Source organism: Phacochoerus africanus, chromosome 6 (genome assembly GCF_016906955.1).
Source record: "Phacochoerus africanus isolate WHEZ1 chromosome 6, ROS_Pafr_v1, whole genome shotgun sequence".
Taxonomy (NCBI): Eukaryota; Metazoa; Chordata; class Mammalia; order Artiodactyla; family Suidae; genus Phacochoerus; species Phacochoerus africanus.
In genome coordinates this window covers 97,858,687-97,875,846 of record NC_062549.1, presented here as the reverse complement: position 1 = coordinate 97,875,846, position 17,160 = coordinate 97,858,687, and the positions used below count along the sequence as shown (strand labels likewise).

The 17,160-nt window shown below is 40.4% G+C and overlaps 1 protein-coding gene across 1 annotated transcript in view; it reads left to right on the top strand.

Moving 5' to 3' along the window:
* The window catches only part of SNX27 (sorting nexin 27), an 85,789-nt gene that overhangs the window by 34,904 nt on the left and 33,725 nt on the right, over nt 1-17,160 (top strand). The window contains 5 exon segments of the mRNA XM_047784652.1: nt 8,298-8,490; nt 11,363-11,427; nt 13,590-13,694; nt 16,927-16,978; nt 16,981-17,004. Of these exon segments, the coding sequence (XP_047640608.1) occupies nt 8,298-8,490; nt 11,363-11,427; nt 13,590-13,694; nt 16,927-16,978; nt 16,981-17,004 (439 nt within the window).

Genomic DNA, 17,160 nt, shown 5'->3' with positions numbered 1-17,160 from the left:
TTTCAGGTACACAGCGAAGTGAATCAGCTGTGTGTGTGTGTGTGTTTGTGTGTGTGTTCTTTTTTCAGATTCTTTCCCCACACAGGCAATCACAGATCACTGAATAGACTTCCCTGTGATATACAATAGGTCCTTGTTATTTATTGATTTTATATTTTGTATCAATTTTGTGTGTACATGCCAATCCCAGCCTCCCTATTCATCCCTCCCCCCAGTGTTTTCCCAGCAACCACACTTCTGGTCTTGAAATCCTTGAGTCTATTTCTCTTTTGTAGACAAGCTCCCCCACATCATGTTTTATTAGATACTACATATTAGTGACCTCATGTGATATTTGTCTTTCTTCATCTGACCCATTTCACCCAGTACAACAATCTCCAGGTCCATCCATGTTGTGGCAAATGGCACTAACTTGCTCCTCTCTCTGGCCAAGTAATGTTCCATTGATAATTTTGTCTTTTAACCTTCCTAGTAGCTTTATAATTAACTCATCAGCTACCTTTACTGTATATTTGCCTTTACCAGTAAGATTTTTCCTTTCATAATTTTGTATTTCTACTTGTGTCCTTTTCTTTTTCTCCTTAGAGAAATACCTTTAACATTTGGAGTTCCCATTGTGACTCAGTGGTTAACAAATCTGACTAGGAACCATGAGATTGCAAGTTTGATCCCTGGCCTCGCTGTGGCATTGCCATTAAGGATCTGGCATTGCTGTGAGCTGTGGTGTATGTCGAAGACATGGCTTGGATCCTGTGTTGCTGTGGCTGTGGTGTAGGCCGGCAGCTACAGCTCCGTGTAGACCCCTAGCCTAGGAATCTCCATATGCCGCAGGAGCGGCCCTAGAAAAGGCAAAAAGACAAAAAACAAAAACAAAACAAAAACCACATTTCTCGTTAAGCTGGTTTTGTGGTGCTGAACTTGTCGCGTTTGCTTGTATGTAAAACTTGATCTCTCCTTCAAATCTGAATAATAGCCTTGCCAGGTAGAGTATTCTTGGTTGTGGCTTTTCTTTCTTTCTTTTTTGGGGGGCTGCACATGTGGCATATGGAAGTTTCCAGGCTAGGGATCAAATCGGAGCTGAGCTGCTGACCTACGCCATGACCTCTGCACAAGGTCTGAGCCACGTCTGTAACCTACATCACAGCTCACAGCAGCACACCGAATCTTTAACCCACTGAGCAGGGCCAGGGAACCTGCATCTTCATGGATGCCAGTCAGGTTTGTTACCACTGAGCCACATTGGGAATTCCGACTTTGTTTAATTTTTGCTATTTTTAATTAATTAATTAATTTTGCTTTTTAAGGCCATACCTGCAGCATATGGAGGCCCCCAGGCTAAGGGTCCAATCAGGGCCGCAGCCGCCAGCCTAAGCCACAGCCACAGCCACACCAGATCCGAGCCGTGCCAGCCACCTATACCATAGCTCACGGCAGTGCTGAATCCTTAACCCACTGAGTGAGGCCAGGGATTGATCCTGCATCCTCATGGATCCTAGTCAGGTTCGTTAACTGCTGAGCCACAAAGGAAACTCCAGTTTTTGCTATTTTAATTGCAGTGTACCTTAGTGTGGTCCTCTTTGGGTTGATCTTGTTTGAGACTCCATGCTTCCTGGACCTAGATATCTGTTTTCTTTTCCAAATTAGGAAAGTTCTTAGCTATTTTGTCTTCAAATATGTTCTCTGTACCTTCTTTTCTCTCTTCTTCTGGAACACCTATTATGCAAATGCTGTATGCTTGGTGTTGTCCCAGAAGTCTGTTTTAAAAAATTTTTTTCTTTATTCTGTTCAGCTTGAGTGATTTCCACTACTCTATCTTCCAGCACACTGATCCATTCCTCTGTGTCTACTAATCTACTGTTGAATCCTTCTAGTGTATTTTTTATTTCAATTATCGTATTCTTAGTCTCTGGTTCTTTTTTATATTTTCTAACTCTTTGTTAGAAACTTCCAATTTCTCACTGTATTCATCCAATCCACTCCCAAGTTCTTTGAGCATTTTTATGATCATTACCTTAAACTCTTTATTGTCTAAATTGCTCATCTTTACTTCACTTAGTTCTTCTTCTGGGGTTTTATCTTATTACTTTGTTTAGAACATACTCATCTGTTGCCCTATTTTGATTAATTCTTTGTTTTTTATTTTTGTGTATTTAGTAAGTTATGTTTCCTGATCATGGAGAAATGGCATTATATAGGAGATGCCTGTGGGCCAGCAGTGTACTCTCCTCTGGTCACCAGACCTATATGCTTTAGGGGTGCCCTTTAGGTAAGGGTTACATAAACCCTTCTGTCGTGACAGGCAGACTACTGTGGGTGCATTAGTAGGCATGGCTGGCTCCTGGTCAGGTTGGTTGTCAGGCCCTGCCTAATGCAGAAGCTGTCAGCACTGGTAGATGGGGCTGTGTCCTGGGAGGGTTCTGGGGCTGGTGTCTGTCTGCTGGTAATCGGGGCCAGGTCCTGACTCAGCTGGCTCTGGGGTCTGAGGTTTCCCAGAGTTGATGTTGGCCCACTGGTGGGTGAGGTTGGATCCCAGGGAAGCTGGCCAACAACTATATGGAGAGTTGATGATCAACATTATTAGTAATTAGAGAAATGTAAATTAGGACCACAGTGAGATATCTTTTCACACCCATCCCATTGGCAAAAATTAAGAGAATCTTTTTCTGTTATTACTGAAAGAGTATAAATTTTTGTAACTGCTTTAGCTTATAGTTTGGCATTATCTCCTTAGGTTGAATATTCACATACCTTATAACCCTGCATTTCCTCTCTCGGGGCGTTCCCAGGAGAATCTCTTTGTTGTATACTACAGGGGGCAGATGTACAAATGTTCATAGCAGTGTTGTTCACAGTCGCTAGAACCAAGAAACACCTAAAAGCCAGAAACAGCTTAAATGCCCACTAATGGGAGAACAGAGTTTGAAAAGCAAAACTGCAAAATGTTACATACAACAGAGTAAACCACAAAGATACAGTGTTGTGGCTGAGACTAAGTGAAAAAAATAAGTCCCAAAAGGTCTCATTCTGCATGATAACATGTTTATAAAACTAAAATATCTTTTAAAAGTTAAAAAATAAGGATTACATGAGTTCCTGTGGTGGTGCAGCTGATACCAATCTGACTAGTAACCATGCAGCTGCGGGTTCAATCCCTGGCCTCGATTGGTGGGTTAAGGATCTGGTGTTGCTGTGGCTGTGGTGTAGGCTGGCAGCTGTAGTGCCCTAGCTTGGGAACCTCCATATGCTGCGGGTGCAGCCCTAAAAAGCAAATAAATAAATAAATAAATAAATAAATAAGTAGGGATTACATATATTCAAGAGAAAAACTAGAAAAAGAAAAACAAGGGGATAATGGAACATCATTGAGTGTAATAATTTTGGGAGTTAGAGAAGCAGGGAAATGGGATGCAGGAAAAAGAGACTGTATGGTTAGAAATAAGATTTTGTCAAAGTCTTGGCTTTTAGTTTACTTTTTACAGTGTTAAAAATATTAAAATTTTAAAATCTTAAAAATAGATATCCAAAGATCTCACCAAAATGAAACTGTTTTATGAACTAAGGATTATAATTAATCTAGTTCTCTACACCTGAGGTCCAGATAAAATAGATACCATTTATGATCCACATTAGAAAAAAACACACAGTAAACATAAGTTATTTAAGAAAATGTTGTTGCCTTTATTTTTTTAATTTTTATTTTAATTTTTTCTTTCCAAGAAAGACCCCAAATACTTCAGCATTGGGGAAGAATACACATACACAGAAGAATACACAGATCTCACACATTTCAGCCAGAAATCAGCTAAGTGTTCTGTATCTCCTTTTGTTGTTATAAGCAGCTTATGGACAACAGAAAATGTGTCCTTTTTAAGAAGAATTTTCAGCTAAGAACAAGATTAAATGGGAAGGTGGCATTAGAAACAATTTATTGGTCATAATGTACATTGAAGATTTATCCACATCAATAGCATGAACCAGTTCAGTGTCTGACATCTGGAAGCTGATTTGGAAGCTCACTTTTGCGTTATATAAGGAGATTCTCTTTTGTGTGTTCAATAGCAAAATTCCTGTTGGAAGTTTGTGAAAATGAAAACATTTTAATATTCAAATCTTACATAGAATGAGATGTTATCATTTTGAAGCCTTAAGAAATCGGTAGGTGATGGGTGATGAAGAAACCAACAAAATCAAAATCTCTGATACCTGGAATTTGGGGGTTTGCTATTGAATCCAGAGCCCGGATATTACTAGAGTTGCTTTCCCTGCAATGGTTTGTGCTAATTGTAAGAATTTATCAATTACCATCTTCTGGCATTCATTCCATAGAGTTAAGTCATGAGGATAAAGAAAAATGGTTTTTCAACCTTTACATATTGAGAAATTTAGAAATTATTTCATAGCTGAATTTTGAAACTTTGCCTTGAAGAATCCAGAAAGACAAAATCAGATCACTGGTCAGAGAAGTTTTACATTTTCCCCATTTATAATTCATTCCTTTTCCCTTGCTAGGTTCTAACTCAGCAAAGAGTATCTCAAGAAGGCCAAAATTTGTTACCCTCAGAAGCTGGCTTTGCAATCCAAACATTCCAACGTGAAGTCTTGTAGGATATGGTCAGTTGGAGAAGACAGTGACCATTGATCATTAAATTCAGTGTGCTGTCACATGCTAGGCAACTTCAAATAATTCCACCTATGAGCCAGCCAGTCTGAGGGTTTACATTAAAGGAAAGACACTAGAAACACTGCCTGCCTGTGTATATCTTTAGTTCCTATTTGATTGTGTTCCCTTTCAAGTCCAGAGAATATATGTTTTTGGCAGACTCTTTTTTTTTTTTTTTTTCATTGGCTGCACCTGCGGCATATGGAAGTTCCCAGGCTAGAGGTCAAATTGGAGCTACAGCTGTTGGCCTACACCACAGCCACAGCAACTTGGGATCCGAGCCACATCTGTGACCTACACCAAAGCCAGATCCTTAACCCACTGAGCAAGACTAGGGATCCAACCTGCATCCTCATGGTTACAAGTGAGGTTTATTACCACTGGGCCACAACGGGAACTCCCAGACATTCTCATTTATAATGGGACTGTGGTCTTTTCTCATTCTCATGGACATTCATGAGTTGACTCAGCAGGAACTCAAGTCATTTTCTTTGCAAATGAGTGTGTCCAAACCAGAGAAATGAATACTAATGGATCTTGGTTAATTTTAAGGACAAGCGAAGAACAAAGCAGTCTCTGTCATGATCTCTTTTTGTATGTTTCTCATTTGCTAAGCCCAGTTAACTTAAAAATGGTTTGGCTCTTGTAGCCATTCCTACCTGCAATAAAGTATTACTGAACTGTCAGGCATCCTGTTTATAGTTATCTTCCCTTTGACTTCACATTTAAGTAGGAAGAAGGAAGAGGGGGTTGGTAGGAGGCTATTTGATGTAACTCTTTTCACCTTATAAGAAATTGAAAGTTGGAGTTCCTGTTGTGGCACAACCAAAATGAATCTGACTAGGAACCATAAGTTTGTGGTTTTGATCCCTGGCCTCGCTCAGTGGGTTAAGAATTCAGCGTTGCCGTGAGCTGTAGTATAGGTCTCAGACATGGCTTGGCTCCTTCGTTGCTGTGGTGGTGTAAGCCAGCAGCTGTAGCTCCGATTGGACGCCTAACCTGGGAACCTCCATGTGCTGAGGGTGTTGCCCCCCTCCCCCCCCCAAAAAAAAAGAAAGAAATTGAAAGTTGAATCACTTTTTAGGGTTAAAATTCTCACAAAGACCTGAAGTTGTAGTGTTCTTTGTTCCCTAGGAAATGTTTAACTAGACTTGAGATAACTCAAGTGATCATTATTGAGGAAATGCAGTCATAATCTTTCTGAGCATTGTTAAAGACCTAGTCTACTCTTCTTTGGAAAAAGACATTGGAGTACATCTAATCTAGCAGTGCCACTAGGCTAGCTTTCCTTCCCTCCCTCCCTCTCCGCCTCCATTCTTTCCTTCCATCCTTCCTTCCTTATTTGAGGAACTTGGATTTATTTTTAACAATAGGGTTTTGTGGAGTTCCTGTCGTTGTGCAGTGGTTAACGAATCCGACTAGGAACCATGAAGTTGCGGGTTCGATCCCTGGCCTTGCTCAGTGGGTTAATGATCTGGCGTTGCCATGAGCTGTGGTGTAGGTTGCAGACGCGGCTCGGATCATGCGTTGCTGTGACTCTGGCATAGGCTGGCAGCTACAGCTCTGATTAGACCCCTAGCCTGGGAACCTCCACGTGCCGTGAGAGTGGCCCAAGAAATGGCAAAAAGACAAAAAAAAAAAAAAAAATAGGGTTTTGCTTTTTAAGCAAAAGAATTGAGAAATTTGTAAAATTTCACTTGAGAAGTAAGTATATAAGACCAGGTTGGCTGAGTAAGACTTGAGACTGCCTACCCTTAAGAGAGCGTGTGGTCTTGTCTGAGGGGAAGACTATTGTCCTTTCAATGTTTCTGTGCTTTAGAAGGCACTAATGGGAGTACTGGGTAGTATGTGTGATTCATTATAATCAGTTGCAAATTTGAGCAGTAATCACAAGAAGAAAACTCATTGATCAGGATCTTACTCATCCCTGAATACTGTTTGATAGTGATTAGAGGCTTTGCTTTTAAGTGGGAGAGAGGGTCATAGGAGAGTTGTGGGAGAGAAGTTTTGAATGACTAAATCATTTTATTGTTGCATTTAATTCATATTTCCTGAATCACTGAAGCATGGAGAAGATTTCTTCTTGAGATTAAAGGAAAGGCTTTGGTATGTATATTCTCAGTAATTAAGTCTTTTTTTTTTTTCCTGCTTTTTAGGGCCAGCCCCCATGGCATATGGAAGTTCCCAGGCTAGGGGTCCAGTTGGAGCTACAGCTGCTGGCCTATGCCACAGCCACAGCAACATGGAATCTGAGCCCTGTCTGCAACTTACACCACAACTCACAGCAGTGCCGGATCCCTAACCCACTGAGTGAGACCAGGGATTGAACCTGCGTCCTCATGGATGATAGTCAGATTTGTTTCCGCTGAGCCACATAAAGGAACTCCAGTAACTAAGTCTTGATTACTTGAGTATGTGACATATTTGTGCACATTTGAATTTTTGAGTGATTTTTTCCTAAGCCAGTGAATGTGATTTGGGGCTAATTTTCCCATCTCTGCATAATTTGATATGTTAAGAATACAGAGTAACTTAGATTATTTGATGTTTTTGGATTAAGCATCCCACCACTTTCCTTTATGTGGGCACATGTTTAAGAATTGCACTCATTTCTTCATCACGTATCTACTGAATGCCTGCTCTGTCCAGGCCCTATTCTAGTAGTTTGGCATGCATCTGTGAACAATAGACAAAAATCTCTACCTTTTTTTTTTAATGGGGATTATTAACTGTTTATTATTAGGAAGAGGTCCTTAGAGTACATTTATTCTTCACATCTTTGGGTTTTTTGTTTGTTTTTTGTCTTTTTGTCTTATTAGGGCCACACCTGAGGCAAATGGAGGTTCCCAGGCTAGGGTCTGATAGGAGCTGTAGCCATTGGCCTACACCACAGCCACAGCAATGCCAGATCTGAGCCTTGTCTGTGACTTACACCACATCTTACCACAACACCGGATCCTTAACCCACTGAGCGAGGTCAGGGATTGAACCCACAACCTCGTGGTTCCTAGTCGGATTTGTTTCCACTGCGCCATGGTGGGAACTCCTTCTTCACCTCTTTGTGTTAACCCTGTTTTAACGATGGAAAGAAGAAAAACAAAACTAAAGATATTTGACTTAAAGGAGTTTTTTTATCAGAATGATCTGTTTGGTAATTTTTAAAAAGCTGCTATTGCTTATATCACTTTCAGACTTTAGAAGTGTGGGCTACACACAAATATCAGTCATATAGCTTTGTAATATTCTAGCTTTTTACATCTTTCCAGATTTGCTTGCTTGTTCATTCACTGTATTTACCACATTGACTTTGAATGATTTTTAACTTTGCGAAAATCTCCCTTTTTTAAAAGCCGATAATTGCCTTAGAAGGTATGCAAAACTGTGTGTGAGAAATAATTGTCATAGCAAAAATAAGATCGTGGGTGCCTTGAAAGCAGTAACCCTCTTTTGTATATACAATTTCTGGGATGTTTATTTAAAGTAAATTTTGTTCTGCAGTGACCTTGACCACGTATTCTTTAAGTGTATAGCAGAATATATATCTTAATCATATCAATCTGAGCCTGACTGTAGATGATTCTGTGATTTAATTTGTAGTAAGTAGGCTTTTTTTGTTGTTGTTCTTCCCCCTCACCAGGTATACAATGTTTACATGGCAGGGAGGCAGCTGTGTTCTAAGCGGTACCGGGAGTTTGCCATCCTACACCAGAACCTGAAGAGAGAGTTTGCCAACTTCACATTTCCCCGACTTCCAGGGAAGTGGCCATTCTCTTTATCAGAACAGCAATTAGATGCCCGACGTCGAGGGTTGGAAGAATATTTAGAAAAAGGTAAGTCAGCCTATTAAACTGCTGTCTTGAGTATACATAGGGTCGATGTACATATTGCAGCTCTTAAACTGCATAGCTAAGTTTGGTGGAACTCAGTAGTGAAAAGTCAAGTTTCTGACTGTAGGGCTTGAATGATCTGAGTTTTGTTTTGTTTTCGTCTTTTTGTCTTTTCCGGGCCACACCCGCAGCATATGGAAGTTCCCAGGCTAGGGGTCTAAATTGGAGCTTTAGCTGCCGGCCTTCACCACAGCCACAGCAATGCCAGATCCGAGCCATGTCTGCAACCTACACCACAGCTCACTGCAACGCCGGATCCCTAACCCACTGAGCGAGGCCACGGATTGAACCCGCAACCTTATGGTCCCTAATCAGATTCGTTTCTGCTGTGCCGAGACAGGAACTGCCATGAGCTGAGTTTTGAAGCCAAGATTGAAATGTTAATACCCTGTTTTTATTGATTCACTGAAAAATTGACAATGAAAAAAAATGCATTTTTTTTATTCATTAAGGACCTTTGTTTATAGGACAAACAGATACAGATTCATCAACATGCTTTTAACTGATTTGTGAACTAGGTGGGCAGTATTTGAGACATTTTTATTAAAATGGTTCTTGGTTCATGGGCATATCCCAATTGAAAATTCCTTATTCCTCTTACACGTGTCCATGGATAGGTTTACTGAGTTTCAGGTAATCTAAAGTCCCTTTGTTCTAAGCAGGTTATCTGTAGAAATTTTATTTTATTTATTTATTTTGGTTTTTAGGGCCGCACCCACAGCATATGAAGGTTCCCAAACTGGGGGTCGAATCAGAATTACAGCCGCTGGCCTACACCACAGCCACAGCAACGCAAGATCTGAGCCTTGTCTGCGACCTACACCACAGCTCACGGCAACACCGGATAACAAGGCCAGGGATCGAACCCGCATCCTCATGGATCCTAGACAGGTTCGTTAACCGCTGAGCCACAAAGGGAACTCTCTATTGGTAGAAATTTTAAAACTTACTTGTTATCTCAGGACTTCCAGATAATACATTAGGAGTCTATGGATGTGGATGCTGAAATATTTGTTTATCTAGAAAGGTGGGGAGAAATGATACAGATCTCCTGAGTCAGATGATTCAGTCTGTGGCTCAGAGAAAAGATCTTGCTTTGCTACATATAATTTGCTGGGTGTAGAGTAGCTTTTTCTTTAAAATACTGATTTAACAGAATAATGGTCTTATGTGGTATTTAATAATTCTGTGTCCTGTCCTTGTAGAAGAACTAGTTGACCTAGTTGAAATTTTTAAAAACTTTGGTAGAGAGCCTTATCCCTGAAGAAAAAACATTTCCCCCATAAAAGGTTGTGAAACTTCATCTGTTTTTAGCTTTTCTTCAACATGGATTGGCCTTTAAACACAGCCCTTGGGAAATGAAGAAGGGTACAGTTTTTTTAATAAAGTGAAGTAAAATCATCAGTGTAATTTACTATTCTCATGAGAGTCTCAGGAAATTAACTCTCTTAGATTTAGGTGATTACCTACCTGCCTGCCTGTTTTCTTTTCCCTTCTTCTTCTGCTCTCTTTTTTTTAGTTGTAGGTGTTTTGAAGTTAAAGTTATGAAGTGAGAAGATGTACTCAGCTTAATACTTGGTTACTGATGAAACAGAAGGGAAGGGAGCAGGGCACAACCTTTAAAAGAATGATATAGCCCTGGAGGATATGACAGAAACCGGTTGGAGCCCACTAGGTCCAAGTTGGTGGATAATTTGACTTCCATTGGACCTTGAGCTTCATTATAGTAACACATTAGCATGCTGAGGGACATGCCCACAGGCACCACGAGAGTTCTGAGCCCCACCATAAAAGGCCAAAAAGTAGGCGGTAGCCCAATTCCTGGAAACCTAGCACCCCTTCCTGGATATAGTTGGAATAATCCTCCCACTCATTAGCCTGTGAAATTGCCCAGCTCATAAAAATTCACCACCCCCTGTTTCAGGGCCTCTCACCCTCTCACTGGAAATGGCCCACTCTCTGTCTGTGGAGTGTGTCTCTTCCAGGGTTGCTCTCTCGCCTTTTGAGCCAGCCCACACTTTGTCTATCTCTCAAAAAATCTACTTCTTACCTTAAAAAAAAAACAACAACAAAATTACTACTTGTTTTTTTCCCCAAAGTGGCTTTAAATGCAACGTTGAAGTTAGATTTACTAAATTTTTCCTTTTCTTTTATGGATGACTTCCTTTGTCTTTAATATTTTTTGCAAGCTACATCTTTGTACATGCTGTTATTCCTCTGTTCTGGTTCATGTGTATATAAATGTTTGTTGTGCCTTAAAATGTCATGTCAGGGATGGCATTCCCCCTCAGCATTACCTGCAACTGATGATTTACCCTTAAACCTTGATATATTCTTGACTTTATATTCTTTTTTTTTTTTTGCCATCCTCGTGGCATGTGGAAATTCCCAGGCCAGGGACTGAACCTGAGCCACAGTTGCAGCTTGCACTACAGCTGTGGCAACACCAGATCCTTAACCTGCTGCGCCACAAGGGAACTTCCTTGACTTTATATTCTTTTTTTTTTTTTTTTTTTTTTTTGCTATTTTAAGGCCACACTTGTGGCATATGGAGGTTCCCAGGCTATGAGTTGAGTTGGAGCTACAGCTGCCGGCCTATGCCACAGCCAACAGAAATTCAGGATCCGAGCCAAGTTTGTGACCTACGCCACAGCTCACGGCAACGCCGGATCCTTAACCCACTTAGCGAGGCTAGGGATCACACCTGCATCCTCACGGGTGCTAGTCAGGTTCGTTAACCGCTGAGCCACAAAGGGAACTCCGACTTTATATTCTTGATTTTAGGGCCTCATGCCAGATTCTTTGTTTTCTATAGTGTGCTCAATACGAGTCATTGGCGAGAGTGACATCATGCAGGAATTCCTATCAGAATCAGATGAGGTAGGTGAATACCCTCTATAGTGACTGTTACCTCTTGGCTCCTTGTGGGGGAAAATAAAGATATCAATTATATACTGAATGGCCATAAATTCTCCAGATGACTATTTTTTCAACTTTTCTTATGTGTTCTGCTTAGCCTTCAAGACCTAGCGCTAGGTCCACCTTCTCTTTGAAGCCTTCCCTAATACCCAAGTCAGATTTTTCATCCCACCAAGAACTTCTGCAGTCACTACCACCTAATTATCACCTTGTTGCTCTCTCATTCTCTAATTTCTTTTGTGTATAATCAGATTATCACTTTATAATTTTAGTTTACTAGAGTGTAAGCTACCTGTAGGTAAGACCTAAATCATTTTTTTTCAACTTTATGGAGGTATAATTGACAAATAGAAATTATGTATATTTAAGGGTACAATTTGATGCTTTGATATCTGTATACATTGTGAAATTATCACTATAATCAAGTTAATTAACATATTCATCACCATGTTATCGTTTCCTTCCTCCTTCCCTCTTTTTTCCTTTCCCTCTTTCCCTCCTAACTTCTTTCCTTCCTTATTGCCTCCGCTTAATATCTGCCCTCTGAGCAGATTCCAAATACATAGTAAACTATGGTCACCATGCTGTTAGATCTTAGGAACAAGAGCTACATCTTGATCCTCTTTATATTCGCAGTGCCTTACCACAATGTCAAGCATATTGTAGGTGCTTGATAAATATTAATTAAAAAGAAAGACTATGTAATGCTATTGTATTAAAGAATATGTTATCCACTAATTACTTTATATGTCTTATTTTCCCAGTTAGATTATAAGTTTCTTACAGAGATGTCAAAAAATAATGCTTAGAATGGTTTTAGGCAATGAATAGTATTTTTTTTTTTTTTTTGCCATTTCTTTGGGCCACTTCCGCGGCATATGGAGGTTCCCAAGCTAGGGGTCTAATCGGAGAGCCACAGCAACGTGGGATCCGAGCCGCATCTGCAACCTACACCACAGCTCACGGCAACGCCGGATCGCTAACCCACTGAGCAAGGGCAGGGACCGAACCCGCAACCTCATGGTTCCTAGTCGGATTCGTTAACCACTGCGCCACGACGGGAACTCCTGAATAGTATTTTTTAAAAGTGGTAAATGAAGATGGACTTGTTCCTAAATAGTTATTTCTGTGTAGTAAAAATTACAAGGTCACAAATATGCTAGAGGAATGTGTTAATTATCAAAAACAATAAGAGAAAAGGAATTCTTTTGAATTAAGGAGGATAAGAATTGTTTATTCTTTGCAGGAAGAAAATAAGACATCAGAGTAACTCAGATTCCTGAGCTTCATCAATTTTTCCTTTCAAAGGTGTCATGATTATTTCTGAAAGAAACTTAAGATACCACTTGAGCCAATCTAGCGTGCCTAACCATTCAAAACCAGAGAATATTTGTTGAAACTACTGCTTTGGGTTTTCTTTTCTTATTTGTGAGTTTTGAATGTTTGAAAGTAAGCGAAAAATCTCATCTGTTTTTGACCTGGACTGCTTCATACAAGTTTTCTGCTTTGTTTCTTTTGTTGTTGTTGTTGTTGTTTTGTTTTTTTTAGGGCCTTACTCACGGCATGTGGAAGTTCCCAGGCTAGGGATTGAATCGGAGCTGTAGCTTCCGGCTTACACCACAGCCATAGCAACTCAGGATCTGAGCCACATCTGCCACCAACAACACAGCTCAAGGACACGCTGGATTCTTTTTTTTTTTTTTTTTTTTGTCTTTTTAGCTATTTCTTGGGCTGCTCCCGCGGCATATGGAGGTTCCCAGGCTAGGGGCTGGAATCGGAGCTGTAGCCACCAGCCTACGCCAGAGCCACAGCAACGCAGGATCCGAGCCGCGTCTGCAACCTACACCACAGCTCACGGCAACGCCGGATCGTTAACCCACTGAGCAAGGGCAGGGACTGAACCCGCAACCTCATGGTTCCCAGTCAGATTCGTTAACCACTGCGCCACGACGGGAACCCCAACACGCTGGATTCTTAACTCACTGAGCAAGGCCAGGGATTGAACCCACATCCTCATGGATGCTAGTTGGATTCGTTACCCCTGAGCCATGATGGGAACTCCCAGGTTTTCTGTTTTGAACTTTGAACATGTTGGCTTCAACATATTTCTGTTTTTTCCTCAGAACTACAATGGTGTGTCCGACGTAGAGCTGAGAGTAGCGTTACCAGATGGAACAACAGTTACAGTGAGGGTTAAAAAGAACAGTACAACAGATCAAGTATATCAGGTAAATTTTTTTTTTTCTTCTCTTTAGGGCCACGCCTACGGCATATGGAGGGTCCCAGGTAGGGGTTGAATTGGAGCTACAGCTGCTGGCCTACACCACAGCCACAGCAACACAGGATCCAAGCTGTGTCTTCGACCTACACCACAGCTCACAGCAACACCTGATCCTTAACCCACTGAGTGAGGCCAGGGATCGAACCTGCAACCTCATGGTTCCAGGTCAGATTCTTTTCTGCTGCACCACGATGGGAACTCCGTATATCAGGTAAATTAAACTTGAACAAATAGACTTGACTTTAGATGGTTTAAAACTAAGAAAGATAGATTAAATGAATTAACACATATAAAGTGCTTAGAGTATCTGGCACATAATAAATTTACTAAATGTTTGCTTCTACTGTTGATATTATTATTAATGTGGAAGTACTTTGTCCTCCTTGAAAGAAAGGTAAAATAGATATCCCAGATTATAATGGTTGTGATTAGCACCCCCTCTTAATTGTGAAAAAACCTGATTACATACATGAAAATAGAATAGTACAATGAAACTTCATGCACTCATCACTTGATTAATAGTCATTAAGATTTTGCTACATTTGTGATATATATTCTTTTTTCCTTTTCCTATATTTAAATATTTTAAAGCAAATTCCATGTTATTGGACCTATGTATATTTCAGTATACATCTCTAAAAAGTATCTTATTCTTAAATAATCACAAAGCCATTATCAAACCTAAAAAATTAACTATTTCCGTGGTTTTAACTAATAACAAATCCATAGTCAGGTTTTCCCAATTGTCTAAAAATGATTTTTAGCAGTTGGTTTTGTTAAAATCAGGATCTAAACAGGTCTTTAGTCACATTTAGTTTTTATGTTTGTTTTAATATAGGGCAGTCTCCCTTTCCTTTTCTTCCTCAACTTTTCCCCATGTTATTGTTTTATTGCAGAAATCGGGTCTTTGTCCCATGGAATGACCCATATTCTGAATTTATCTCTTTGTTTCTTTTGTCTATTTGTGTCATTTAATATGTTTTTCTATAAATGGAATTTAGCTCTAGAGGCTTGGTTAGATTCAGGTTCTGCTTTTTTGGTAAGAATACTTCACAGGAGTTCCCTTTGTGGCGCAGCGGAAACAAATCCAGCTAGTAACCATAAGGTTGTAGGTTCAATCCCTGGCCTCACTCAGTGGGTTAAGGATCTGGCGTTGCTGGGAGCTGTGATGTAGGTCACAAACACGGCTTGGATCCTGCATTGCTGTGGCTGTGGCCAGCAGCTGTAGCTCCGATTCAACCCCTGGCCTGGGAACCTCCATGTGCCGTGAGTGTGTTCCTAAAAAGCAAAAAAAAAAAAGGGAATACTTCATAATCGGTACTGTGTACTTCATATTGCTTCTCAAAAGAAGGAACGCAATATCTGGTTATCCACTTGTAGTAATAAATCAGTAGGTTTAGGTGGTTAATAACTTGATATCTCTATTAAGTTCTCCATTGACTTTTTTTTTGGCCGCACTTGTGGCATGTGGAAATTCTCTGGCCAGGGATCAAACCCATGGCAGTGACAGTGCTGAATCTTTAATCTGTTGAGCTACAAGAGAACTCCTCCACTGATCTTTTATCAAATGAGTATATCACTGATAATTATTGCTTTAACCTGTGCTTTTATTAAGGGTTGCAAAATTCTGATCTTTCAGTTCTTTCATTTCTTCGCATTTATTAACTAGAATTCCTCTACAATGAACTTTCCCTTTTCAACTAAGCCTACTTAGTTATCCTGAAATAGATTTTGTAGGAAAGGGGAGATAAATATTTGATTCTTTCTTTTTTTCTTTTTTCTTTTTAGGGCCGCTCCCACGGCATATGGAGGTCCCCAGGCTAGGGGTCGACTTGAGCTGCAGCTGCCAGCCTGCATCACAGCCACAGCAACATCAGATCAGAACCCCATCTTCGACCTACACCATAGCTCATGGCAATGCCAGATCCTTAACTCACTGAGCAAGACCAGGGGTTGAACCACCCTTCTCATGGATACTAGTCAGGTTCATTACCACTGAGCCACAATGGGAACTCCTCAATTTCTTTTTATCTGTCATGTTATGACCTTAGTTCCTAGAAAGAAGGACTGATACTTGTTCATAGTGCCTCTGTTGTCCCAACATTTGGCTCTTTTCATATGGATAAGGATTATGGTTATTCTTTTTTGTTTGTTTGTTTGTTTGTTTGTTTTAGGGCCACACCCACGCATATAGAAGTTCCCAGGCTAGGGGTCAAATCAGAGCTGTAGCTGCTGGCCTACATCACAGCCACAGCAACATGGGATCCAAGTCACATCTGAGACCTATACCATAGCTCAGGGCAACGCTGGATCCTTAATCCACTGAGAGAGGCCAGGGATCAAACCTGCGTCTTCACAGATGCTAGTCAGATTGGTTTCCACTGAGCCACAATGGGAGCTCCGGATTATGGTTATTGTTAAGAAATGTAAGTCTTCAGCTTAGGACATGGATCACATGAAAAATAATAATTTGCGAAGTATGCATAAAAGTGATAAACAGTATTTTAAGCTCAAGAACCAAAGACACAGATGTTATATGTTAACAGCCTATATTAAATGTAGACTGATTGTGTGAGACTGGATATTTAAAAATTCATTTTCTTCTTAAAACCCGTCCTAGGAGTTTCCATCATGGCTCAGTGGAAACAAATCCGACTAGGAACTATGAGGTTGCGGGTTTGATCCCTGGCCTCGATTAGTGGGTTAAGGATCTGATGTTGCTGTGGCTGTGGTGTAGGCCAGCAGCTATAGCTCCAATTTGACCCCTAGCCTGGGAACCCCCATGTGCCGGGAGTGCGGCCCCAGAAAGCAAACAAAAACAAAAACCTGTCCTTTATCAAGCACACTGCTTGTCTCTCATGAGACAAAGTCATATTTCAGAGAGGAGGGCTGAATATTTAAGGAGAGACTATTATCAACTTTAATTGGAGGGGAGGAACTCATATTTAGAGATCATAGCTATTTAGATCAAATGCAGGTATTTTTCCCCTTTATTTCATGTATATGTATGCATGAATGTATACATACCCACAAAGAAGAATAGCTATGGACCATAAATTTAGTTTATATGAGCCCATCATGGCAAAACCCCTCCCTTTTCCCCTCTTCTCATGCAGTCTCTCTTTTTCCACAGTGCTGATTTAGTTCCCTGAAACTAATCTATCCTGTTTACACTTTAGGCTATTGCAGCAAAGGTTGGCATGGACAGTACGACAGTAAATTACTTTGCCTTATTGAAGTGATCAATCATTCCTTTGGTAAGTGCCAGTGACTAATATTAAGTTCTGTTTGAGGATATTTTATTTAATACTAAGAGACAAGCTCCCAGAAGTTGTCAGATTGAAACTATTTGCCTAGAGAAGAGCTTGAAGACAAGGGGCAGTCTCACTCATTAGGACTGTTTTAACAAGCAG